At 41.9% G+C, this 12,500-nt stretch overlaps 1 protein-coding gene across 1 annotated transcript in view; it reads left to right on the forward strand.

The window, feature by feature from the left end:
- Positions 1 to 12,500, forward strand: part of LOC307117283 (F-box only protein 41) — a gene marked incomplete at both ends in the record, with an annotated part of 25,284 nt that overhangs the window by 10,584 nt on the left and 2,200 nt on the right. The window contains 3 exons of the mRNA XM_079802071.1: positions 5,095 to 5,190; positions 6,522 to 6,640; positions 10,725 to 10,883. Coding sequence (XP_079658197.1) covers positions 5,095 to 5,190; positions 6,522 to 6,640; positions 10,725 to 10,883 — 374 coding nt within the window. The remainder of the gene's footprint in view (positions 1 to 5,094; positions 5,191 to 6,521; positions 6,641 to 10,724; positions 10,884 to 12,500) is intronic.

Below are 12,500 nucleotides of genomic sequence, written 5' to 3' on the forward strand. Positions count from 1 at the left end.
AGTGTGCCAAGAAAACATCCCCCACACCATTACACCACCACCACCAGCCTGCACAGTGGTAACAAGGCATGATGGATCCATGTTCTCATTCTGTTTACGCCAAATTCTGACTCTACCATCTGAATGTCTCAACAGAAATCCAGACTCATCAGACCAGGCAACATTTTTCCAGTCTTCAACTGTCCAATTTTGGTGAGCTTGTGCAAATTGACGCCTCTTTTCCCTATTTGTAGTGGAGATGAGTGGTACCCGGTGGGGTCTTCTGCTGTTGTAGCCCATCCGCCTCAAGGTTGTGTGTGTTGTGGCTTCACAAATGCTTTGCTGCATAGCTTGGTTGTAACGAGTGGTTATTTCAGTCAAAGTTGCTCTTCTATCAGCTTGAATCAGTCGGCCCATTCTCCTCTGACCTCTAGCATCAACAAGGCATTTTCTCCCACAGGACTGCCGCATACTGGATGTTTTTCCCTTTTCACACCATTCTTTGTAAACCCTAGAAATGATTGTGCGTGAAAATCCCAGTAACTGAGCAGATTGTGAAATACTCAGACCGGCCCGTCTGGCACCAACAACCATGCCACGCTCAAAATTGCTTAAATCACCTTTCTTTCCCATTCTGACATTCAGTTTGGAGTTCAGGAGGTTGTCTTGACCAGGACCACACCCCTAAATGCATTGAAGCAACTGCTATGTGATTGGTTGATTAGATAATTGCATTAATGAGAAATTGAACAGGTGTTCCTAATAATCCTTTAGGTGAGTGTAGATTTGTTTATAGACAGACAAACAGATGGATGGATGGAATGGTAAAATGATTTATGGAATAATAGAATGATAGAATGATGGATGGAATGATAGAATGATGGATGGATGGAATGATAGAACAATGATGGATGGAATGATAGAATGATGGATGGAATGATAGAATGAATGATGGATGGACAGAAGTGTAGAAGTATAGAATGATGGACAGAAGTGTAGAATGATGGACAGAAGTGTAGAATGATGGACGGAAGTGTAGAATGATGGACAGAAGTATAGAATGATGGATGGATGGAAGTATAGAATGATGGACAGAAGTGTAGAATGATGGACAGAAGTATAGAATGATGGATGGATGGAAGTATAGAATGATGGACAGAAGTGTAGAATGATGGACAGAAGTATAGAATGATGGATGGATGGAAGTATAGAATGATGGACAGAAGTGTAGAATGATGGACAGAAGTATAGAATGATGGATGGATGGATGGAAGTACAGAATGATGGACAGAAGTATAGAATGATGGACAGAAGTATAGAATGATGGACAGAAGTGTAGAATGATGGACAGAAGTGTAGAATGATGGACGGAAGTGTAGAATGATGGACAGAAGTATAGAATGATGGATGGATGGAAGTATAGAATGATGGATGGATGGAAGTATAGAATGATGGATGGATGGAAGTATAGAATGATGGACAGAAGTGTAGAATGATGGACAGAAGTATAGAATGATGGACAGAAGTATAGAATGATGGATGGATGGAAGTATAGAATGATGGACAGAAGTGTAGAATGATGGACAGAAGTATAGAATGATGGATGGATGGATGGAAGTATAGAATGATGGACAGAAGTATAGAATGATGGACAGCAGTATAGAATGATGGACAGAAGTGTAGAATGATGGACAGAAGTATAGAATGATGGATGGATGGACAGAAGTATAGAATGATGGACAGAAGTATAGAATGATGGACAGAAGTGTAGAATGATGGATGGATGGAAGTATAGAATGATGGATGGATGGAAGTATAGAATGATGGATGGATGGAAGTATAGAATGATGGACAGAAGTGTAGAATGATGGACAGAAGTATAGAATGATGGATGGATGGAAGTATAGAATGATGGATGGATGGAAGTATAGAATGATGGACAGAAGTGTAGAATGATGGACAGAAGTATAGAATGATGGATGGATGGATGGATGGAAGTATAGAATGATGGACAGAAGTATAGAATGATGGACAGAAGTGTAGAATGAAGTGTAGAATGATGGACAGAAGTATAGAATGATGGATGGATGGAAGTATAGAATGATGGACAGAAGTATAGAATGATGGACAGAAGTGTAGAATGATGGACAGAAGTATAGAATGATGGATGGATGGATGGATGGAAGTATAGAATGATGGACAGAAGTATAGAATGATGGACAGAAGTATAGAATGATGGATGGATGGATGGATGGAAGTATAGAATGATGGACAGAAGTATAGAATGATGGACAGAAGTGTAGAATGATGGACAGAAGTATAGAATGATGGACAGAAGTATAGAATGATGGACAGAAGTGTAGAATGATGGACAGAAGTGTAGAATGATGGACAGAAGTATAGAATGATGGACAGAAGTGTAGAATGATGGACAGAAGTATAGAATGATGGACAGAAGTGTAGAATGATGGACAGAAGTATAGAATGATGGACAGAAGTATAGAATGATGGACAGAAGTGTAGAATGATGGACAGAAGTATAGAATGATGGACAGAAGTGTAGAATGATGGACAGAAGTATAGAATGATGGACAGAAGTGTAGAATGATGGACAGAAGTGTAGAATGATGGACAGAAGTATAGAATGATGGACAGAAGTGCAGAATGATGGACAGAAGTGTAGAATGATGGACAGAAGTATAGAATGATGGACAGAAGTATAGAATGATGGACAGAAGTATAGAATGATGGATGGATGGACAGAAGTGTAGAATGATGGACAGAAGTATAGAATGATGGACAGAAGTATAGAATGATGGATGGATGGACAGAAGTGTAGAATGATGGACAGAAGTATAGAATGATGGACAGAAGTGTAGAATGATGGACAGAAGTATAGAATGATGGACAGAAGTGTAGAATGATGGACAGAAGTGTAGAATGATGGACAGAAGTATAGAATGATGGACAGAAGTGTAGAATGATGGACAGAAGTGTAGAATGATGGACAGAAGTGTAGAATGATGGACAGAAGTGTAGAATGATGGACAGAAGTGTAGAATGATGGACAGAAGTATAGAATGATGGACAGAAGTATAGAATGATGGATGGATGGACAGAAGTGTAGAATGATGGACAGAAGTGTAGAATGATGGACAGAAGTGTAGAATGATGGACAGAAGTATAGAATGATGGACAATGATGGACAGAAGTATAGAATGATGGACAGAAGTATAGAATGATGGAGAGAAGTATAGAATGATGGACAGAAGTGTAGAATGATGGACAGAAGTATAGAATGATGGACAGAAGTGTAGAATGATGGACAGAAGTATAGAATGATGGACAGAAGTGTAGAATGATGGACAGAAGTGTAGAATGATGGACAGAAGTATAGAATGATGGAGAGAAGTATAGAATGATGGATAGAAGTGTAGAATGATGGACAGAAGTATAGAATGATGGACAGAAGTATAGAATGATGGACAGAAGTATAGAAAGATGGACAGAAGTATAGAAAGATGGACAGAAGTATAGAATGATGGACAGAAGTATAGAATGATGGAGAGAAGTATAGAAAGATGGACAGAAGTGTAGAATGATGGACAGAAGTATAGAATGATGGACAGAAGTGTAGAATGATGGACAGAAGTGTAGAATGATGGACAGAAGTATAGAATGATGGACAGAAGTGTAGAATGATGGACAGAAGTATAGAATGATGGACAGAAGTGTAGAATGATGGACAGAAGTGTAGAATGATGGACAGAAGTATAGAATGATGGATGGATGGATGGATGGAAGTATAGAATGATGGACAGAAGTGTAGAATGATGGACAGAAGTATAGAATGATGGACAGAAGTGTAGAATGATGGACAGAAGTATAGAATGATGGACAGAAGTGTAGAATGATGGACAGAAGTGTAGAATGATGGACAGAAGTATAGAATGATGGACAGAAGTATAGAATGATGGACAGAAGTGTAGAATGATGGACAGAAGTGTAGAATGATGGACAGAAGTATAGAATGATGGACAGAAGTATAGAATGATGGACAGAAGTATAGAATGATGGACAGAAGTGTAGACTGATGGACAGAAGTATAGAATGATGGACAGAAGTATAGAATGATGGACAGAAGTATAGAATGATGGACAGAAGTGTAGGATGATGGACAGAAGTATAGAATGATGGACAGAAGTATAGAATGATGGACAGAAGTATAGAATGATGGACAGAAGTGTAGGATGATGGACAGAAGTGTAGAATGATGGACAGAAGTGTAGAATGATGGACAGAAGTGTAGAATGATGGACAGAAGTATAGAATGATGGACAGAAGTATAGAATGATGGACAGAAGTGTAGAATGATGGACAGAAGTATAGAATGATGGACAGAAGTGTAGAATGATGGACAGAAGTATAGAATGATGGACAGAAGTGTAGAATGATGGACAGAAGTATAGAATGATGGACAGAAGTATAGAATGATGGACAGAAGTGTAGGATGATGGACAGAAGTATAGAATGATGGACAGAAGTGTAGAATGATGGACAGAAGTATAGAATGATGGACAGAAGTATAGAATGATGGACAGAAGTGTAGGATGATGGACAGAAGTATAGAATGATGGACAGAAGTGTAGAATGATGGACAGAAGTGTAGAATGATGGACAGAAGTGTAGAATGATGGACAGAAGTGTAGAATGATGGACAGAAGTGTAGGATGATGGACAGAAGTATAGAATGATGGACAGAAGTGTAGAATGATGGACAGAAGTGTAGAATGATGGACAGAAGTGTAGAATGATGGACAGAAGTATAGAATGATGGACAGAAGTGTAGAATGATGGACAGAAGTGTAGAATGATGGACAGAAGTGTAGAATGATGGACAGAAGTGTAGAATGATGGACAGAAGTGTAGAATGATGGACAGAAGTGTAGAATGATGGACAGAAGTATAGAATGATGGACAGAAGTGTAGAATGATGGACAGAAGTGTAGAATGATGGACAGAAGTGTAGAATGATGGACAGAAGTGTAGAATGATGGACAGAAGTGTAGAATGATGGACAGAAGTGTAGAATGATGGCTGCTGTGGTGTGTGCAGAAGCGCGTCTGATCCGGCCGGACAGGAAGTGATCTGGGCTCTGGGAGCCGGATGCAGAGACGTCACAACACTGCGGATCGCTCCTCTGCAGCCCTGGTGAGCATCCCTCCTTCTCTCCTTCCCTCCTTCTCTCCTTCCCTCCTTCCCTCCTTCCCTCCTTCTCTCCTTCTCTCCTTCCCTCCTTCCCTCCTTCCCTCCTTCTCTCCTTCTCTCCTTCCCTCCTTCCCTCCTTCCCTCCTTCCCTCCTTCTCTCCTTCCCTCCTTCTCTCCTTCCCTCCTGCCCTCCTTCTCTCCTTCTCTCCTTCTCTCCTTCCCTCCTTCTCTCCTTCCCTCCTTCTCTCCTTCTCTCCTTCCATCCTTCTCTCCTTCTCTCCTTCTCTCCTTCTCTCCTTCTCTCCTTCCCTCCTTCCCTCCTTCCCTCCTTCTCTCCTTCTCTCCTTCTCTCCTGCTCTCCTTCCCTCCTTCTCTCCTTCCCTCCTTCTCTCCTTCTCTCCTTCCCTCCTTCTCTCCTTCTCTCCTTCCCTCCTTCCCTCCTTCCCTCCTTCTCTCCTTCTCTCCTTCTCTCCTTCTCTCCTTCCCTCCTTCTCTCCTTCCCTCCTTCTCTCCTTCCCTCCTTCTCTCCTTCTCTCCTTCCCTCCTTCTCTCCTTCCCTCCTTCTCTCCTTCCCTCCTTCTCTCCTTCCCTCCTTCTCTCCTTCTCTCCTTCCCTCCTTCTCTCCTTCTCTCCTTCTCTCCTTCTCTCCTTCCCTCCTTCTCTCCTTCCCTCCTTCTCTCCTTCCCTCCTTCTCTCCTTCCCTCCTTCTCTCCTTCTCTCCTTCCCTCCTTCTCTCCTTCCCTCCTTCCCTCCTTCTCTCCTTCTCTCCTTCTCTCCTTCCCTCCTTCTCTCCTTCTCTCCTTCCCTCCTTCTCTCCTTCCCTCCTTCCCTCCTGCTCTCCTTCCCTCCTTCTCTCCTTCCCTCCTTCCCTCCTTCCCTCCTTCCCTCCTGCTCTCCTTCTCTCCTTCCCTCCTGCTCTCCTTCCCTCCTTCCCTCCTTCTCTCCTTCTCTCCTTCCCTCCTTCCCTCCTTCTCTCCTTCTCTCCTTCCCTCCTTCTCTCCTTCCCTCCTTCCCTCTTTCCCTCCTTCTCTCCTTCTCTCCTTCCCTCCTTCTCTCCTTCTCTCCTTCTCTCCTTCCCTCTTTCCCTCTTTCCCTCCTTCTCTCCTTCTCTCCTTCTCTCCTTCCCTCCTTCTCTCCTTCTCTCCTTCCCTCCTTCTCTCCTTCCCTCCTTCCCTCTTTCCCTCTTTCCCTCCTTCCCTCCTTCCCTCCTTCTCTCCTTCTCTCCTTCCCTCCTTCTCTCCTTCTCTCCTTCTCTCCTTCCCTCTTTCCCTCTTTCCCTCCTTCTCTCCTTCTCTCCTTCTCTCACAGCCGTTATGTTGTATGATTTCCTTCAGTCTGCAGCCCAATCGCTTCAGTAACCGGTGCTTGCAGACGATTGGCCGATGCTGGCCTAACCTGTGTCGGGTGGGCGTGGGCGGGGCTGGCTGCGGCGTCCAGGGATTGGCCTCTTTGGGTGAGTGACAGCCATGTTTTGTTCACATTAGCTGTCCGATTGGCTGACTTTTGTATTGCCTTTATCACGCGCTGAGACCCGACTTTACTCTTCAGATCCTGTGGGTGATGTCACAGACACTACGCCCTTATTTATTTACAGTCTATGCTGTACATCCGTTTACTGGGCTCCTCCCCCTAGTGGGTGGAGTCATCATTTGCATTTTACAAAATGTACTATAACATTACTATTTTCAAATCTTTTTCTAATTTTGAACGATAGAATGATGATGGAACTACAGAAGGAAGGATGGTACGATAGAATGATAGAACAATGGATGGATGGTATGATAGAATGATAGAATGATGGATGGATGTACGATAGAATGATCGAAAGATGGATGGATGGATGGACAGATGGACGGATGGATGGAACAATAGAATGATGGATGGAACTATTGAACGATGGATGGAACGATGGATGGACGGAGGGAACAATAGAATGATGGATGATAGATTGATGGATGGATGGATGGATGGACGATAGAATGATGGATGGATGGATGGATGGAATGATAGAATGATGGATGTATGGATGGATACATGATGGATGGATGGATGGTATGATAGATTGATAGAATAATGGATGTATGGATGGATAGATAATGGATGGATGGATGGATGGATGGATTAATGGATGGATAGATGATGGATGAATGGATGAATGGATGGTATGATAGATTGATAGAATGATGGATGGACGGATGGATGGCCAGATGGAATGATAGAATGATAGAACAATGGATGGAATGATAGAATGATAGAATGATGGATGGAATGATAGAACAATGGATGGATGGATGGATGTATGGATGGAACGATAGAATGATGGATGGATGGATGGATGGGACGATAGAATGATGGATGGATGGATGGATGGATGGATGGATTGATGGATGGAACGATATAATGATGGATGGACGGATGGAACAATAGAATGATGGATGGATGGATGAATGGATGGTATGATAGGTTGATAGAATGATGGATGGACGAATGGAATGATAGAATGATAGAACAATGGATGGAATGATAGAATGATAGAACGATGGATTTAATGATAGAATGATTGAACAATGGATGGATGGATGGACATATGGATGGAACGATAGAATGATGGATGGATGGAATGATAGAACAATGGATGGATGGATGGAACTATAGAACGATAGATGAATGGAATGATAGAATGATAGAACAATGGATGGATGGTATGATAGAATGATAGAATGATGGATGGATGTACGATAGAATGATCGAAAGATGGATGGATGGATGGACAGATGGACGGATGGATGGAACAATAGAATGATGGATGGAACTATTGAACGATGGATGGAACGATGGATGGACGGAGGGAACAATAGAATGATGGATGATAGATTGATGGATGGATGGATGGATGGAACGATAGAATGATGGATGGATGGATGGATGGAATGATAGAATGATGGATGTATGGATGGATACATGATGGATGGATGGATGGTATGATAGATTGATAGAATGATGGATGTATGGATGGATAGATAATGGATGGATGGATGGATTAATGGATGGATAGATGATGGATGGATGAATGGATGAATGGATGGTATGATAGATTGATAGAATGATGGATGGACGGATGGATGGCCAGATGGAATGATAGAATGATAGAACAATGGATGGAATGATAGAATGATAGAATGATGGATGGAATGATAGAACAATGGATGGATGGATGGATGTATGGATGGAACGATAGAATGATGGATGGATGGATGGATGGGACGATAGAATGATGGATGGATGGATGGATGGATGGATGGATTGATGGATGGAACGATAGAATGATGGATGACGGATGGAACAATAGAATGATGGATGGATGGATGAATGGATGGTATGATAGATTGATAGAATGATGGATGGACGGATGGAATGATAGAATGATAGAACAATGGATGGAATGTTAGAGTGATAGAACGATGGATTTAATGATAGAATGATTGAACAATGGATGGATGGATGGACATATGGATGGAACGATAGAATGATGGATGGATGGAATGATAGAGCAATGGATGGATGGAATGATAGAGTGATGGATGGATGGAATGATAGAGCGATGGATGGATGGAATGATAAATTGATAGAATGATGGATGGACGGATGGAATGATAGAATGATAGAACGATGGATGGAATGATAGAATGATAGAACGATGGATTTAATGATAGAATGATTGAACAATGGATGGATGGACGTATGGATGGAACGATAGAATGATGGATGGATGGAATTATAGAGTGATGGATGGATGGAATGATAAAGCGATGGATGGAATGATAGAGTGATGGATGGATGGAATGATAGAGCGATGGATTTAATGATAGAATGATTGAACAATGGATGGATGGATGGAATGATAGAGCGATGGATTTAATGATAGAATGATTGAACAATGGATGGATGGATGGATGGACGTATGGATGGAACGATAGAATGATGGATGGATGGAATGATAGAGCGATGGATGGATGGAATGATAGAGCGATGGATGGTATGATAGAGCGATGGATTTAATGATAGAATGATTGAACAATGGATGGATGGATGGACGTATGGATGGAACGATAGAATGATGGATGGATGGAATGATAGAGCGATGGATGGATGGAATGATAGAGCGATGGATGGATGGAATGATAGAGCGATGGATGGTATGATAGAGCGATGGATGGATGGAATGATAGAGCGATGGATGGATGGAATGATAGAGCGATGGATGGTATGATAGAGCGATGGATGGATGGAATGATAGAGCGATGGATGGTATGATAGAGCGATGGAAGGATGGAATGATAGAGCGATGGATGGAATGATAGAGCGATGGATGGATGGAATGATAGAGCGATGGATGGATGGAATGATAGAGCGATGGATGGTATGATAGAGCGATGGATGGATGGTATGATAGAGCGATGGATGGAATGATAGAGCGATGGATGGATGGAATGATAGAGCGATGGATGGATGGAATGATAGAGCGATGATGGATGGAATGATAGAGCGATGATGGATGGAATGATAGAGCGATGATGGATGGTATGATAGAGCGATGGATGGATGGAATGATAGAGCGATGGATGGAAGGAATGATAGAGCGATGGATGGATGGAATGATAGAGCGATGGATGGATGGAATGATAGAGCGATGGATGGTATGATAGAGCGATGGATGGATGGAATGATAGAGCGATGGATGGATGGAATGATAGAGCGATGGATGGATGGAATGATAGAGCGATGGATGGAATGATAGAGCAATGATGGATGGAATGATAGAGCGATGGATGGTATGATAGAGCGATGGATGGATGGAATGATAGAGCGATGGATGGATGGAATGATAGAGCGATGGATGGATGGATGGAATGATAGAGCGATGGATGGATGGAATGATAGAGCGATGGATGGATGGAATGACAGAGCGATGGATGGATGGAATGATAGAGCGATGGATGGATGGATGGAATGATAGAGCGATGGATGGATGGAATGATAGAGCGATGGATGGATGGATGGAATGATAGAGCGATGGATGGATGGAATGATAGAGCGATGGATGGATGGAATGACAGAGCGATGGATGGATGGAATGATAGAGCGATGGATGGATGGAATGATAGAGCGATGGATGGATGGAATGATCGGGTTCTGCTGTTTTGTGTGATATTGTGGCAGAAATGATGAATTTGATGAACAGAATCTCACAGGAACTCATGTTTGCGAGATCAACTTCACATCTGGAAACGACTCACGGCTTTTATCCTAAAGTGATTTTAGAGTCAAACTGTTTAGTTTGTTTGCTTTACGGTGAACTTCCACTTCTGTCACTCTTTTAGTTCCTGTCTCTGTGAAGCCCCTCCTTCTGAGAAGCACACTGTGCTCTGATTGGTCGGCGGGAGCAGTGTGTTGTGATTGGTGTTTTATTCTGCTAATGGGTAATACTGTGGCGTTCAGAAGCGCTGACGCTGGTGTGTGTGTGTGTGTTTGCTCAGTGAGGAACTGTGTGAATCTGTGTGTGCTGGAGCTGGATCACATGACTGAGCTGAACCAGGAGGGGGCGGCAGAGATCAGCAGAGACGGGCTCCAGCAGCTCCACACACTCTCCTTCACCTCCACCCCTGTCACCGCCAGAGCCCTTCTGCACTTCACAGGTGAGCATCTCATCAGCAGCACACACACACACTCAACACACACACAACACACACTCATTGTCATATTTCACTCACAACCACGCGTTCAGCTTGGATGGATGGAACGATAGAATGACGGGTGATGATAGATGGAACGATATAATGATGGATGATATATAGATGGAACGATAGAATGACGGATGATGATAGATGGAACGATAGAATGACGGATGATTTATAGATGAAACGATAGATTGATGGATAGATTGAACAATATAATGATGGATGATGTATAAATGGAACGATGGATGGATGGATGGAACAATATAATGATGGATGATGTATAGATGGAACCGTATAATGATGGATGATGTATAGATGAAACGATATAATGATGGATGATGTATAGATGGAACCGTATAATGATGGATGATGTATAGATGGAACGATAGATGGATGGGTGATGTATAGATGGAATGATGGATGGATGGGTGATGTATAGATGGAACGATATAATGATGGATGATGTATAGATGGAACGATGGATGGATGGAACGATATAATGATGGATGATGTATAGATGGAACGATATAATGATGGATGATGTATAGATGGAACGATATAATGATGGATGATGTATAGATGGAACGATATAATGATGGATGATGTATAGATGGAACCGTATAATGATGGATGATGTATAGATGGAATGATGGATGGATGGATGGGTGGATGGAACGATATAATGATGGATGATGTATAGATGGAACGATATAATGATGGATGATGTATAGATGGAACCGTATAATGATGGATGATGTATAGATGGAACGATGGATGGGTGGATGGAACGATATAATGATGGATGATGTATAGATGGAACCGTATAATGATGGATGATGTATAGATGGAACCGTATAATGATGGATGATGTATAGATGGAACAATGGATGGATGGAACGATATAATGATGGATGATGTATAGATGGAACGATATAATGATGGATGATGTATAGATGGAACGATATAATGATGGATGATGTATAGATGGAACGATATAATGATGGATGATGTATAGATGGAACCGTATAATGATGGATGATGTATAGATGGAATGATGGATGGATGGATGGGTGGATGGAACGATATAATGATGGATGATGTATAGATGGAACGATATAATGATGGATGATGTATAGATGGAACCGTATAATGATGGATGATGTATAGATGGAACGATGGATGGATGGATGGATGGGTGGATGGAACGATATAATGATGGATGATGTATAGATGGAACGATGGATGGATGATGTATAGATGGAACGATGGATGGATGATGTATAGATAGAACGATATAATGATGGATGATGTATAGATGGAACGATATAATGATGGATGATGTATAGATGGAACGATATAATGATGGATGATGTATAGATGGAACGATATAATGATGGATGATGTATAGATGGAACGATATAATGATGGATGATGTATAGATGGAACGATATAATGATGGATGATGTATAGATGGAACCGTATAATGATGGATGATGTATAGATGGAATGATGGATGGATGGATGGGTGGGTGGATGGAACGATATAATGATGGATGATGTATAGATGGAACGATA

Source organism: Gobio gobio (genome assembly GCF_949357685.1).
Source record: "Gobio gobio genome assembly, chromosome: 21".
Taxonomy (NCBI): Eukaryota; Metazoa; Chordata; class Actinopteri; order Cypriniformes; family Gobionidae; genus Gobio; species Gobio gobio.